The 15,506-nt window shown below is 46.2% G+C and overlaps 1 protein-coding gene across 1 annotated transcript; it reads left to right on the forward strand.

Moving 5' to 3' along the window:
* The first annotated feature begins 6,389 nt into the window (after nt 1-6,389).
* Nucleotides 6,390-14,977, forward strand: URAD (ureidoimidazoline (2-oxo-4-hydroxy-4-carboxy-5-) decarboxylase). The gene is made up of 2 exons (XM_036077019.1): nt 6,390-6,616; nt 14,262-14,977. The coding sequence occupies exons 1-2, from the start codon at nt 6,442-6,444 to the stop codon at nt 14,606-14,608; spliced, it is 522 nt and encodes a 173-aa protein (XP_035932912.1). The 5' UTR covers nt 6,390-6,441; the 3' UTR covers nt 14,609-14,977.
* The last annotated feature ends 529 nt before the right edge of the window (nt 14,978-15,506 follow it).

A 15,506-nucleotide genomic window follows, 5' to 3' on the forward strand; every position in this document is an offset into this window, starting at 1 on the left:
CCAAATTGAGGATTTCATCTGCTTTGTCTTCTCTAGAAAGTCCTCTCTGTTTTCGTTGGCCAATGGTCTTCTTTCAAGTTTCGAATGATTTATCTTCATTTGTATATGATTCCATTATGTTGACAGGATCCGAGGAAGTAGAGTAAAAGCCCTCTTGAACTGCTTGACCAAAAATGTGGGCGATCATAAGGAGGAAAAGAGAAGCAAATTAACGTTTGTAGAACTTTTATAGAAATGTTCTCCTTTCCCTTCTGCCAAACTGATTTTAGTCAGACCCACATACATTCTGAACGTGACTTCACTCCAGATGGAACCAGATAAATACATTTATACATGGAGTCCCCGACACAGCACACCCCTTGCAGTTGTAGTATCTATCAAAGGCACCAAAGAATTGATTTCCTTGAAAATGAATATGCTCTTGTTCATGAGTTTTATAAAAATGGCACCATACTCTATATAGACTTCCAGTTCCTGCTTTCTTAAAAAAAAAAAAAAAAAATCAACGTTGTGTTTCTAAGATTCACTCATGGTGCTCCATGGATCTTAAGTTCTTTCATTTCATTGATGTGTGATGTGAATATATAATTACCGCTATTTATTCATTTTCACACTGATGATATTTGAAGCTTTTTGGGTTGGGTGGGATAATGGGTTCATGGTGTTCATTAATATTTTACTTTGTAACATAACTTTTGTAAATACCAAATATGATATTTAAAAGGCAACATTCTCTGAGGAAGGAAGGCATTTAAAAACCGTATTGGGGAAAACAGAATTAGACTCTATTAAACACAGCTCTTACCACAGATCCGGTATTAGTTTGGGTCAAGTTGTGTCTCTGACATAACTACATACTTTTTTTTTTTTTTTTAAAGATTTTATTTATTTATTTATTTGAGAGAGAGAATGAGAGAGAGCACATGAGAGTGGGGAGGGTCAGAGGGAGAAGCAGACTCCCTGCCGAGCAGGGAGCCTGATGCGGGACTCGATCCAGGGACTCCAGGATCATGACCTGAGCCGAAGGCAGTCGCTTAACCAACTGAGCCACCCAGGCGCCCACTACATACTTTTTTTTAAGATTTTATTTTTGGGGGCCGCCTGGGTGGCTCAGTCGTTGGGCGCCTGCCTTGGTTCGGGTCGTGATCCCGGGGTCCTGGGATCGAGCCCTGCATACGGCTCCCTGCTCCATGGGAAGCCTGCTTCTCCCTCTCCCACTCCCCCTGCTTGTGTTCCCTCTCTCGCTGTGTCTCTCTCTGTCAAATAAATAAAATCTTTAAAAAAAAAAAAGATTTTATTTTTGGGTTGCCTGGCTGACTCAGTCAGAAGAGCCTGTGACCTTTGATCTTGGGTTTGTGGGTTCAAGCCCCACGTTGAGTATAGAGATTACATAAATATTAAATCTTTATTATTTTATTTTTTTTAAGTTTTATTTATTTAAGTAATCTGACTAAGCCATCCAGGCGCCCCCAACTACACATTTTTACCACGTGGAAGAACACAACTTACAAGCACTGATTTTAGAGATGTGTTCCTGCTACTGCGTGCATAGCCTCTTCCATCCAACCAGTAGGTGGCGCCCTAGGACTACTGTTTTTTGATTAATCCCAGGCATTGGGCTGGACTTCGTTCCTACACCCTGCCTCTGGAAAGGCAAATTTTAACAAGCAGAATAAAGAAAAGGCCAGTCTGTTAATTAGAAGGAAGAACAACCCTCTACATAGATCACTTAAATTCATTTATTCAGTACTCAGTTATTTCTTGACTATGATAACGATTGCGCATTTTATGTGCCTTATTTATCACATTCCCCACAATAACAGAGCGGTCTATGTCAGCTTCTTTATAGAATCTGGTTTTTACCATTCAATTCTACACAGTGCATTTATCAGCATAGGGGATTGACTTTGGAGCTTATTCTTCTTGGAGCACCTTCTATGCTTAGTGTTGCTTGAGCCTGGACTGGCTTCCTGTTGGAAACGGAGTCTGTTTCTCAGAGATCTTTTGGAGTAAGGAAAACAGCCAGGGGTGTTTGGCCTGCAGCAGGAAGATGTCCTGAGTGACCTCTTATCAAAGTTCCAGCCCTTCGATTATCCACCTTCTGTCCCTCCTTCACCCATCTCTGCCACTTGTGTTTCTTCTTGATCTTCCTTCTCTTTCCTCAGCTCTTCATGAAGGACTTTCCCAGTGACATGCTTATCCGAACCCCCCTGCCACTCCCACTGTCATTTTTGTCAAAAATAAATGACATATCAGAGTTCAAATTTGCTTCTGTCTAAGCCACAGTGACCCTCAGCAACAGAAAAACAGGTGGTGGGAGTTACCACCTAACAACACCACATCTTTTTAGCTCCTAGGAGCCTACCGTGTATTAAATTCCAAACTATCTTACTGAGGCAAAAAAGCTTGATGAATTTTTTCTGGCAAAATATATATAACATATGTACATGTATACGTACAATTTACCATCTGAACCATTTTTAAGTCTAGGGCTCAATGGCAATAAGTACATTCACAATGTTGTGCAACCATCACCACCTTTCATCTCCAGATGGAACTTTTTTATCTTTGCAAACTGAAACTCTGTCCCCATTAAACATTAACTCTCTATTCCATCTACCTCCAGCCCCTGACAATCACCATTCCACTTTCTGCTTCTTTAAAAAAAAAAAAAGAAAAAAGATTTTATTCATTTATTTTAGAAAGAGAGAGAGTGTGCATGTGTGAGTTGGGGGAGGGGCAGAGGGCGAGGGACAAGCAGGACCCCGGGATCATGACCTGAGCTGAAGGTGGATGCTTAACCGACTGAGGCACCCAGGGGGTCCCTCTACTTTCTGCATCTCTGAATTTGACTCCTCTAGGTACCTCGTATGAGTAGAATCATCCAGTATTGGTCGTTTTGTAAGTGGCTTATTTCACCTAGCACAATGTCTTCAAGGTTTGCTCTGATGAACTCTGTATTAACATTTGTTGTCCTGTGGCAGTTTACCAGCCGGTGAAACCAAGGTTTAAGAAGGTTAAGTCACTGACTTAGACACACAAAGCAGGTACTAAGTGCGGGCCCGCTGGGACCACACCCTCTGCCTCCTCGCAGCCACACCCCAGGTCTGGGCTCCTGCCAGGCTTCTTGCTTTGGCTCAGTCCTCAGCTAAGGAACGTGGTCTGGTAACAGCAAGACTATCTGAGTTCTGACTCCCAATTTGCCTCAAATTAAAAATATATATGGAGGAGAGCAATCTGTCTTTCTGGCATCTTATTGGGAAAACACTCCCATTTAAACTCCATACATGAGAAGTTAAGGGCTGCTAATTAAAGGGAGCGGACGTGTGAATGTTTCAACCAAAAAAAATGAAACAAAAATTTGTGCCCATTTAAGCATTTTCTCTGTGTCGAGGCGCCTGGGTGGCTCAGTCGGTTAAGCGTCCAGGTCTTGATCTCAGGGTCCTGCGTTCAAGCTCCACATTGGGCTCCACACTGGGCATGGAGCCTACTTAAAGGGAAAAAAAAATTCTCCGTGTTCAGCTATAAACCTCTAAGAGAAAAGTTATAATAAAATCAAATATAATATATTCAGCAACTGGAACATAAGAATCCTATCTGGTACAGTCAAACAAATTATGAGGCTACATCTTTATATCATTTCACTTTTAAAAAAGCTTTATTGATATACAATTTGTATACCACACAATCCTCCTCTATATGGTGTACTATTCAATAAATTAGCTTTTTGCTCGGCTGAAAATTGCCTTACCTTCTGAGCACGTGCCATTTCTTCGATTGATCTGATTGGTGAGAGTCAACAGAGGTGAAGCCCAGAGTGCTGAGTTAAGCTCAGTGGCATGAGCTGCTGAGTTCCGCATTAGTAATTTGTATTTTGTTGTTGTTGTCGATATTGTTTCTATGTCTGCGACTCTTTAATTCCTTAACTTTTTTGTGTCTTGAAGGTTCGAATGTGAGTAGGTTATTTGGAGTTTCATTATTATACAACAGACAGAGCAAAATAAAAAGTTCAGTGTCTAGTCTGTGCCAGAAAGGTAGTAATATCAGTAGGGAGGTCCTTCTTACCCTTGTGTATCAGCATTGCCATGAGTGGAAGGAGTTTCTACTTGCAAATTCAGATGTCTATCTCCTGCTGTTCTCAGAGGAACTGAGAACCCCCAGGCTCCAAGCCCCAGGCAGGAGCTCCTTTGGGGGTGGGGAGACCCTCAGTGTGCAGAGATAAGAGCAGGAAATGGTAAGGGATCAGGCTAGAGGGGTGGGGGACAAAGAGCCATGGACCCAAGATGGTCTTCTTTCTTGGCTTCTGGTCTACCTTCTTTTCCCAGAGTCCAGGGATGAGGATTGTAATAAGGCTGGGGAGCCTGGACAGACCAGTTGTGGGGATCCAGCCAGACTTCCCCTCAGTCTTATCTCCCCACAGTCTTATTTGGACATTGCAGACGCTGCACAGGTCACATTAGAGTGAACCGAGGCTCAGGGCGGTGCTGTCCTCGAGGAGGAGGGGAAGCAATGGATATTGGGCTGTTAACTGGGTCTGCAGCAAAGCCTGCACAGACAAGGAAAAAACCGGTGGCAGAAAGGAAAAAAGAGAAAATTCTGGTGTTGGTCCAATGGAGAGATTGTACACAGAAAATATTAGCCCGCGCCTCTGTGGTGCTCTGTAGAGGAGCTGTTTTAGGCACTTCTGAATAGTCACTCATCTGTCACAAAATCCCAGAAGGTAGATACATTATTATCCCCATTTTACAGACAAAGAAACTGAAGAAAAGAAAGTTCAGTAACTTGCCAAATGTCCGGTCATAGTGGCAGAGCCAGGATCAGAGCTCTCCTGGGTCCGTGCTCTCCACACTGGGTTCTACACCCAAAACTGTGTACACACTTCAGGATTCAGTGTGTTTTCACATATACTCGGGTACATTATAGATACGTGTTAATCTCATATGAAGACAAGCCAGTAATGGCGGTCTTCTGACACTGGATTTACTTCTTGGAAAAGCAGATCTAATCAGCTCCTTTTCAAGAGATGAAGTCTTGGCCACTCTGTCAGCCATGACCTTTTGGCCCAGGTAGTCAGAGAGGACCTGGGCTGGAAAATGTCTACAAACAGAGGGAGGAACCAAAATCTGTGGTTGCTGAAAGCTTGTCAAGGGAACTATGGTCACCCGCCTCTCATAAACCACAGTGGCAAATGTAACTGACTTACTAATGCTAAGAGGGGCTCTGCCCTTGAGTTTTGACTCAGATGGAGGCAAACATGTAGCTAGTATGGCTTTTAGAAATATGTTTGCATTATTTTTGTTCTAACGGGAAACAGCAGCAGTTTATTTTAAAATTTTGACCCCTTGGGGCACCTGGGTGGCTCAGTTGTTAAGCGTCTGCCTTCGGCTCAGGTCATGATCCCAGGGTCCTGGGATCGAGCCCCACATCGGGCTCCCTGCTCCGCAGGAAGCCTGCTTCTCCCTCTCCCACTCCCCCTGCTTGTGTTCCCTCTCTCGCTGTGTCTCTCTCACTGTCAAATAAATAAAGAAAATGTTAAAAATAAATAAATAAATAAATAAAATAAAAATAAAATAAAATTTTGACCCCTTCTTTTCTTTGACTTTACCTTCCACTGTATTTTTTGGTTTTTTTGAATATACATGAAAGCTATTAGGGTGAGAAATTTAATCTATGTGGTCATTTGGTCAACTAATTCACCCCATGGTGTTTATTGGGTACCTACCGTGGGCACGGTTCTAGGCACCCAGGACCCAGAGGCAAACAAGACACACCGTCCCCAGACTCATAGAATTAGTCGGGGCTGAGAGATGATATGCAAATAAGTATAATAAGCAAGGTGATTTCAGATAGGTGTATATATATTCAGGAAGAAAGTAACACATAATGGTGTTTGAGAGACAACTGAGAATGGGGCACAATTATTTCTTAGACAGCACATCCTGTGTAACGAGCATCTATGAAGTACCTATTATGTTAAGCATCTGAGATACAGAGAAAGGATAAAACACACGACCTGACTTCTCTAGCAGCGACACATGGGAAATCAAATTTTAAGTGGGTGGCCTTGTGACTTGTCTTGGAGTTATCAGAGAAAACTTCCTGGGATACCCTTGACATTAAAATGTTAATGATACCAAAAGTCACTCTAGCTTGAAGGCCCACAGTGAAATAGGGTCCCTCCCGGCTTTGTGGGAACAGTTTGGTGGGAAACATTTCCCATGTAGAGATCTCCACTCCCTGGATTAGAACCTTAGCCTGTGTTTGCTCATTACACAAGGATTGTGGATCCGCTTCTGCCAGAGGCATTCAAAACATGCCAAGCTGGTGTTGCATAAAAAAAAAGCTTGCGCATTCAGCAAGTATAAGCTGGTAAGCAGAGCCAGAGTCACTCACTTTCAAGAGGGGAGCTGTCGTTCTGCTGCCTCGGGTTGAGTGCAAGCAATGGACATTGAGAAGGTCAACTCCATGGACTTCGGAGAATTTGTGGATGTGTTTGGGAATGTCATTGAGAGATGTCCCCTGATTGCAGCTGCTGTTTGGTCCCAGCGCCCATTCTCCAACTTGGAAGATTTAGAGAAGCACTTTTTTGCCTTTATTGATGCCCTTCCACAGTCAGGTAAGGCTTCAGCACTGGACGCTGAGAATCTCTACAAAGGGATTTCAAATATGCTTATCAAAATATTTTTAGATATTTCAGCCGAGTTGCTTATCGTTGATATGTTGATTAGCAATTTCAGGTTTAATTTCCTCAGACTTAGTAAATGGGAGTCAGACATTTGTAAGGTGTTAGGCCAAAAGTAGAGTTAAAGACATATGTTGGTCTCAGCTCCAGTCTTGATCTCAGGGTCATGAGTTCAAGCCCCTTGTTGGGCTCCACACTGGGCAAGGAGCTACTTAAAAAAAAAAAAAAAAAATCCAAAAAAAAAAAAGAGAGAGACCTACGTTGGCTCAGGTAAAGTGGCTGTGAAATGTTAAAGCTATGAGGTCAGGAGGAAAGAAGAACAGGCACTTGTCTCCTCAGGCCTCACAGTCGCTCGGAGGCCAAAGGTCAGGCTGAAGGCCCACCCTCTCTTAGCCAAGTGTGTTCACTTTGGGAATGTCCTGTATGTAAGACAAGAGACAGCCCAGTATCAGAATATCTCAGGAGCCCAGGGGAAAGAGCAAATGGCTGACATTTTTACCAGACAGGGCCAGTTTGGACTGGACTGCTGAGGAAAGTAAACTCATTCAGATCAGCAACTCCCTGAGGGAGTGAAGGGGAAAAGACAAAAATCTGAAGGAATTCCTCTGGAGAAAGGGAAAGAAATTGTTGATTTCCTCTGGGTAGAGAGAGAAAAGGAGACACTTCTGGGTGTGGGGTGAGGAGAGGTAGAGGTGGAGGTTTAGGCTAACCCCAAGTGACTCAGAATGACACAGGGCTTCACAAGGATTCAGAGGCCGAGGGTTAGAGTCAGGGCTGCTTCCGGGGCTGTCCAGCTATCTTCAGAAAAGCCTGAAGGGAAGCAAGGGACAAGGGCTGCCTTCCGGAGCCTGCTTCTCAGCCCCGGAAAGAGCAAGAAGCCACCAGAACCCATGTTCAAAATGTCTGACAGGAAAATGCAGGTCAAATGAAAACCTTCTAGGCCAGAGGGAAAGAATTTTTAAAGGGTGTGAATGCCTTATGAATGGCATTTTTTCTATCAAGTTAAAAATAAAAAGGAGAAAAATCCCAATATCTGTCTTAATACCCGAGGGGTGGTGGGCTGGGGAGGGAAGGTATCACATGGATAATTTAAATCTAGTATTCACTGGTTTATCCAGTTATTCAACATTTATTTAGGGTTTACTGTGCCAGGAACTTAGATAATAAAATTAAAACTTCCCTATTTCTGTCTTCTTTCCCACCAACAGTCACCCCGATTGGTTTGAGCAGAGGTTCTAGTTAAGGTTAGTTAAGGTCTAGTTAAGGTTAAATACAATCACAGTCCTGAGCAAAGTGGGATTTGAGGCTGGCATTCACTCCCTCCCTCCTGAAGCTTGTATTTGATCCCTCTCCTAACTCAATGGGAACTCGGCATTCTGGCCAGCGTCAGAATCCTACATCACTCAGTGAACAGGATACCGGGACTTAAAGATTTAAATGCATGAAATGATTCAGAAGATGAAATCATAAAATGATTTTAGAAGATGATGGTTCCTGGTATTACCCCTTCCCCACACATTTTCCCTGGAGTGACTTTAGTAGCAGGTCAGTGGGACAAAATGACCAGAGGGAGTTGGAGGGTTGTTTGCTTCTGCACTAGACGCTGTTCTGTGGAGAGACCTCCCTGTGGGTGGAGCCTGCTTCTCAGCCCTAACCCGGTGTCCACACTCTCTTAGGCAGCTGGGAACAGAGCTTCAATGCTGTATGGGGGGTTACACTGTATCTAATCATCTCGATGATGATTATGAGGACGAGGACGACGATGATGTTGTTAGACAGACAACTAATAATAACAATAGCCAAAATGCATTTGACCCTTACTATTGGTGTGTTTCAGGCACTTTTCTCAGCATTTTGCATTTGTCCACTCATTTAATCTTTACAATAATCTTATAAAGCAAGTATTATTATTATACCCATTTTACAGATGAAAAACTGAGGCACAAAGAGATTAAATAACTTGATCAAGAACACACAACTAGAAAGTGGCAGAACTGGAATTCAAAACCCTGATAGTCAACCCAACAGCTTTTGAAGCATTTTTAGAGAATCAGAAGAACAGTCTAGAAACAGTTTCTAGGGGTTTCATCTATTCATTCAGTAATTTATTCAGTTAACATTAATGCTTGATGTCCCAGATCCTATGTTTGGCTGTTTAAATAAACAAATAAAATGGGATTTACTGACTAGTCTAGCTTTCATCTTTGCATGGTTGGAACAAACTGGGTGTAAGAGAGTCTTTGAATCCTAAAACTAAAAGACACTTTAAAGAAAAGTTCGGGATATGGTGATCTACCTGGTTAAGGCTTTGTTTTATACATGATCTCTCTACCATTAGCAGAAACCAAAATCTTTTTTCTAGAGTAAACCAAGGTTGGCAATCTATTTAAGTTGCACTGTGATGATTACTGGTCAGTAGGTGGCAGTCCAGGATTAATATTCAGCTCTAGCATTAATTGGCAAAGTGCCTTTTTGAGCCAATCAGTTCCTGATTTCCAGGCAAGGGGCACGCACAGCAAAAGTAAAGGGAAGATGGTTTAAACACCCACCTATACCCACAGCCCCCCATCCCCCCACCACAGTCAATAACAAACCAGTTCAGTACTGATCTGTGTTAAAAAAAAAAAAAATCCTCTCATAAAAGAGGGTTAATTGTATTATTTCCTTGTGACATTTCAAAATGGCAACGGTTCTATAATTTATTACTTAATACTTATTTCAGAACATAGTTGTTGAATGAATAAAAAAGATACTAATAATTTCCTGAAATGCAGACTATAAGGTATTCAGAAGAGACTATTAAAATGTGTACAATCAGGCGCCTGGGTGGCTCAGTCGTTAAGCATCTGCCTTCGGCTCGGGTCATGATCTCAGGGTCCTGGGATCGAGCCCCGCATCAGGCTCCCTGCTCAGCGGGAAGCCTGCTTCTCCCTCTCCCACTCCCCCTGCTTGTGTTCCCGCTTTCGCTGTCTCTGTCTCTGTCAAATAAATAAATAAAATCTTTAAAGAAATGTGTGCAATCAAAAAAACCATATAGCACTCCTTCCTAAGAGTGATGTGTTGGTCAGGTGCCCACTGTGACCCAGGAGTTGTCCCAGGCATTGGGGATAGAGCAGTGAACAAGACAAGTGTCTACCTTCAATGAGGTACATTCTAGTAGAGACAGGATTAACATAAATAAGTGAGATAATTTCACACTCTAGAAACTATTAGAAGAAAATATGTAATAAAAGATATCTTTCTTAGGAAGTGACATTTGAGCTTAAAACCAAAAAATGAGAAGGAAGCAGTCTAAGATCTAGGAGAAGGCCATCTAAGAAAAGGAACCTGAGACTTTTGGCATTTTGGGAGCACAGAAAGCCCATGGTACGTGGAGAATAGTGAAGAGTGGAGAGATATAAGGAAAGAGAGGTCAGGTAGAAGGACTGCGGAGGTGGTAAAAGTGAGGGGTGATGCTCATTTAGACTAAGGTTGGAGCAGGAGAGATGGAGAGATGTGATTGGAGTCTCAAAATACATTTTAAAGTTAGACTGGCAGTTTTTAAATTAAATTAAATTTTATTTTATTTTATTATGTTATGTTAGTCACCATACTAGACTGACAGTTTTTTTAAAGATATATTTAATTATTTTTGAGAGAGAAAGTGGGGGCGAGAGGGGCAGAGGGAGAGGGAATCTCAAGCAGACTCCCTGCTGAGTGAGGACCCTGACAAGGGGCTGGATCTCAGGACCCTGAGACCAGGACCTGAGCTGAAACCAAGAGTCGGTGGAGACTTAACTGACTGCACCACCCAGCTGCCCCTCAATGGGTTTTTTTTTTTTGATGGATTTGGGGGGAAGGCAGGTCAAAAACAAAGAGAAATTAAGGATAACTTCTAAATTTTTAATCTGAGTAACTGAATGGGTAGTAGTGCTGTTTTCGACAATGAGGAAAACTTTACAATTGAGAGGACAAGGTGGAAAATGAGAGCTTGTTGAGTCTGAAGTGCCTAATAATCATCCAAATGAAAATATTGAGTGTCCGTATGGACTGTAACAAAGGAACTCATTGGAAAGCTGTAGGCTAGATTGGATCTGGGTGTTATAAAAAAAAAAACTGATGGCATTCCTGAGGCGGGCTCCCTGTTCATCAGGGAGCCTGCTTCTCCCTCTCGTCTGCCTCTGCCCACCACATCGTTCTCTCCCCCCTTGAAATAAATAAATAAAATCTTTAAAAACAAACAAACAAAACCCAAAACTGATGGCATTTAAAGACCTGGGACCCAATGAGAACATCTGGGCATCAGGGTAAATACAGAAGGGAAGACATGTAAGTACTGAGTCCTGGGGTACTTTGGTGTTAGTGATCTGGCAAAGCAAGAGCCATCGAAGAAAGGAGGCAAGTGATGGTAATCTTTTAAGAAGGAGAGCGGAACAACCATGTGACATTCTCCCAAGAGGCTGAGGAAGAAGAACACAGAGCACTGGTCACTGGGCTTGGGCAAGATGTCCATCATCTGTGCCCCTGATGAGTGCACATTGGTTGGTTGGTGGGGCTGAAAGCTTAATAGAATGAATGGAGGAATAGGAGGTGAGAAAGGGGGGAACACTGAGTAGACAACTCCTTTGAGGAGTTTGCTGTAAGGAGGAGCAGAGATAGAGGGAGAAACTAGAGGACAATAGGGAATCAAAGGTGGGTTTTAAATTTCTTGATGGGATGAGCGATTCTAAGGCATGTTTGTGTGTTGATGAGGATAAAGCAGAGCAGGGGGTGGGGAAGAGAAATGGATGTTTGAAATTGTAGTCTTGAGATGAAAAGAGGGGCTGGCTTCAGGAACACAACAGAAGAGACAGATGCTCCATTGTACCAGGAGGGAGAACACACTAGTTCCTACTGATGTCGGGACCCTGGGGGCCTGCAGTGGGGTTCTAAGCCAATTGCCTGCTCCGCCGTGGCCGCCGGCGCCTGCGCTGTTCTCCTATTGAAATAGAGTCAGCTCTGTGCCAGGTACTCTCCTAGATGCAAAGATGCATGACTTGTGGTCATAGCAAATAATACATGTCTACACCTACATCTCTACATGTGACATGCCAGTGACACAGGCAGTAGGATTTTAGAAAAGACTGAAGAACAGGCAGCATTCAAATGGTCCTGTGAACCACAAGACACTCCACTGAGCTGGGTCAGTGCCTCCCCCGCCCGGGAGTACTCATGGGCTCAGTGTTGTGGGACATTAAAGGGGGAGTCTGGTTGGACAGGATCAGGTTCTCTTTTTTTCTGAGCTACCATCCTCTAATGGACTCCCTGTACCTTTCTCTTTTTATCTGCAGCTGTGTGTGTGTGTGTGTGTGTTTTCTTCTCTTTGCTCTGCCCTTTTCTGCGTCTCCCTTCTCTCCTCTTCCCCCTCTCCTCCCCGCAAACAGTGTAAAACACAGTCTCAATTCTAGGCAAATATTAACCCCAGGCAGCATTTTCAAGAGGGGAGACGAACCCAGGGGAGTGGGAAGTGAGGTGCAAAAGCAAAAAGCCCCGCTGCACCTTCATCTCTCTCTGCTCTGCTCTCAGCTAGGCTAGTCCGCTGGGGAAGGACCCCCAAAACGGCACCACCCACCAATAGCTAACTACTTCCCCCAAGCTCAAGTTGGGCTTCTAGAGAATAAGAAGTAAGGGGGGGGAAGGGAAGCTGAGAGAGGGGGAGTCGGTGAGAAGACTGGGTCTCAGCTAGTGCCCCCCCACCATCTACAGGCTGCTTTGAAAACCTGAATATGCAAAGAGGGGGAGCCAGGGAGAGCCCTCGGGTCTGGACCTGTAGAGCGGCCCAGGACTCTGTTTCCCCATTCCCCAGCCGGCGTTTGCGGGGCCCAGGGCCGGGTGGGTGCTGAGTAGATTCTGCACGGCAGCTGCCCGCTGGGCACAGCCAACCTCCAGGGCCAGGGGTTGGGGCGGGGAGTGCAGGTAACACCTTCATTTTCGCCCCACCTGGACTGGGCTGGAGGCAGGAAACAGAAAAGAACCACCTCACATTTGCAGTGCCCCGGGGACCGGGCCCATAAGAGGAGGTCTAAAATAGTGGTGTTGTAGAGATGGAAGAATTGGTGACGCGAGTTTCATTTAAATAAGCGTCCCTTAACCTTGTAGGGACAGCCAGTGCCCCCAAATCGCTTGGCATTTGAGCTACTAGCTAAGTGACCTTGAGCAGGTCACCTAAGCCCATTGAGCTTTCACCGAATGCTCTCTTCAATGCAGATGTTCCCCACCCCATCCCCCAGTTATCCCGACCTGGCAACTGTCTGAGTTAGATGGTGCCATCCCAATCATTCTTTAATTAGGCAGAAACTGTAAGGCTTGAGTGCCGGGAGGTTTATGCCATAACTAGAGTGAGTTTTAAACGACCTCCTTTTCCAACTCATGACTAATCCCCGTGCCACGGTCAGATACTCCCAGCTACACCACAGTCCAGTTACAGTGTTTACTACAACTAATAATAATGGCTGTTTATTGGATGTTTGCTAGCATTAGGCACTGTGTTTTAGGGAAATGAATGGTTTCTAATCTTCACAGCTACTCAGCAAGTTAGGTGTCATCACCCTCATTGTACAGATTACGGCTGTCTGCTTACCATATCTGAAATCTTGCCCAGCCTTGAGGATTTGAATTCTCTCTTCAGAGAGCTAAGCAAAATGGTTGGCCGGGGCTCAGGAAAACTCCCTGGATTCGGATTGAAAATCTCAGGTATCACACCAGGGGTTTCCAATTTTAGGCCTAGGAGATTATGAGAAACTATCTTCCAAGAAAACTCCAAGGTAGTCTCTGCAGTGTCTTTGGGACCTACAGTTGGAGAAGGGGAAACAGCCTCAGACAGGGTGGGTGGTGAGTGGGTGTTATTTTCCTAAAAGGAGAAGTCACTTTCATTCAAAGGGCTGTGGAATTCCGGCTGGAAATGGGCTTCTTTGCAGTTAATCATCTGTAAGGCTCTTTGGATGCTTGATTCCAGAAGCCCAAAACTCACACTTAGGATCACAAAATCCTGGACATTTATTTGCCAAGTCCCATGGATGTTATCCCTCTGGACCTTCCCCGCCCTTCTCCTTTGGAACAGAACGAAACCCATTCTGTGGCTTTTGCAGGAAGTTTTCAGGCCCTTGTGTCCGGCCCTCTTCGACATCAAAGCCCCCTTGAGAGCAAAGGACTTTGAAAAGATACGAAATGCTCGGTCTCCTTATCGCGTCCCTGCTCCCTCCCGAGCAAGTCGTAAATTCCGAGCCCCAGTGGCCTCTCCCCTCCGCTCTTCTTGCCCCAAGGTCTCAAAGGACAAACTTGTCACTTCCCGCCCCGCCTCTGGGTCCAGGCCGAGGCCCCTGAAGTTGGGACGGAGGGGCGTCCGAAGGTTCGGGACGTGTTTGAGGGGCGCTTGCAGTGGGCACCCCTGCACCTCCAGGACACCCCTTGTTGCCCCTTCGTCACCTCCTGAAGACCCTGCTTCGCTCGCGAGGCCCTCTTCGGGCGGGGCAGGAGGCCGGGCTCGGCCCGCAGGCAGCCCGGTGCGCCCTCCCCGCGGCGCGGTAACGTGCCCCCGCCGCGTGTCTGTGCTTCCCTGCAGGCCAAGAGGGCATCCTGCGCTGCCACCCGGACCTGGCGGGCCGCGAGCTGCAGCGGGGCACGCTCACCGCCGAGTCGCAGCGCGAGCAGAGAAGCGCGGGCCTGACGAGCCTGGGCGCGGACGAGCGGCTCCGGCTGGCGGAGCTCAACGCGCAGTACCGCGCGCGCTTCGGCTTCCCCTTCGTGCTCGCCGCGCGTCTGAGCGACCCGGCGGCGGTGCTGCGGGAGCTGGCGCGCCGGCTGCACCGTCCGCCCGCGCAGGAGCTGCGCACCGCCCTGGGCGAGGTGAAGAAGATCGGCCGCCTGCGTCTCGCCGACCTCCTGGGCGCCCACCCAGCCACGCTGTAGCGGCCGAGCGAGCCCGCGACCCGGGGCGCCCGCCGGGACGCGTAGGGACGCGAGGCTGGCGCAGGCCCGGAACGGCGTCCACACGCGCACAAAGGGAGGGGACAACTGAAGCCATCGCACGAATAATGAGCCCTTTTGTCCTCCCCCCCACACACGCGCACGCTTTGCCAAAATATCTATATAGATTCGTGCTTTGCCCCCGATTTATCCAGCTCACTGCTTCAATTCTCCACTCCCTTTGCAGCGCGTTGACACCACCAGCCTTTGTGGATTCCAAAGCGCTTATCCAGCTCTTGTTGGCGCCGCATCCTCTCCTGCTAAGCCCGAGCTGCGAAGCAAAACGGGCGGAAAAGGAATCTTTTTATTCCACGGTGGTTTGTCTGTTTTTTCTTCTCCCACCTCATTTGCTGTACCCGACATTAACATGTGAGCAGAAGTAGTTTTCTCACTCTGGGGCGCCTACGGGAGCCAGAGCGAGAAAAGCAAAGTACTGATTTGGGTCTTCCGCGCCGGGGAAGCCGAGGGTGGGGGTCGGTGGGCGGATGGGAGCCTCGCGATGGGCCGGCGTTGGGAAGGCGCCCCGTAGGGGCAGGCGGAGTGGCTGCCACAGTCACTCTTGAGAGAGGGGTGGGAGTGGGGGTGTCTCCAAGGTGGATGGGCCTAAAAGTCAGGGGCGGGCGGCCTCCCCGACTCTCCCAGAGGTCGGCCCTTGAGAGTTGGCTTGTCAGAACCTCAGGCTGCCCCGGGAGACCCATCGGTCATGAAAAAGTTAATAATAAAATAAAAAATAATTTAATAATACCCACTGAGTAGTGCTGGATATTCTGGCCCCCAAGGTGAAGATGAGAACCACCTCCCATAGCGCCGACAAAGCAGGTAATGGAGGAAAATGGTGCCC

This window comes from Halichoerus grypus, chromosome 4 (genome assembly GCF_964656455.1).
Source record: "Halichoerus grypus chromosome 4, mHalGry1.hap1.1, whole genome shotgun sequence".
NCBI classification, from domain to species: Eukaryota; Metazoa; Chordata; class Mammalia; order Carnivora; family Phocidae; genus Halichoerus; species Halichoerus grypus.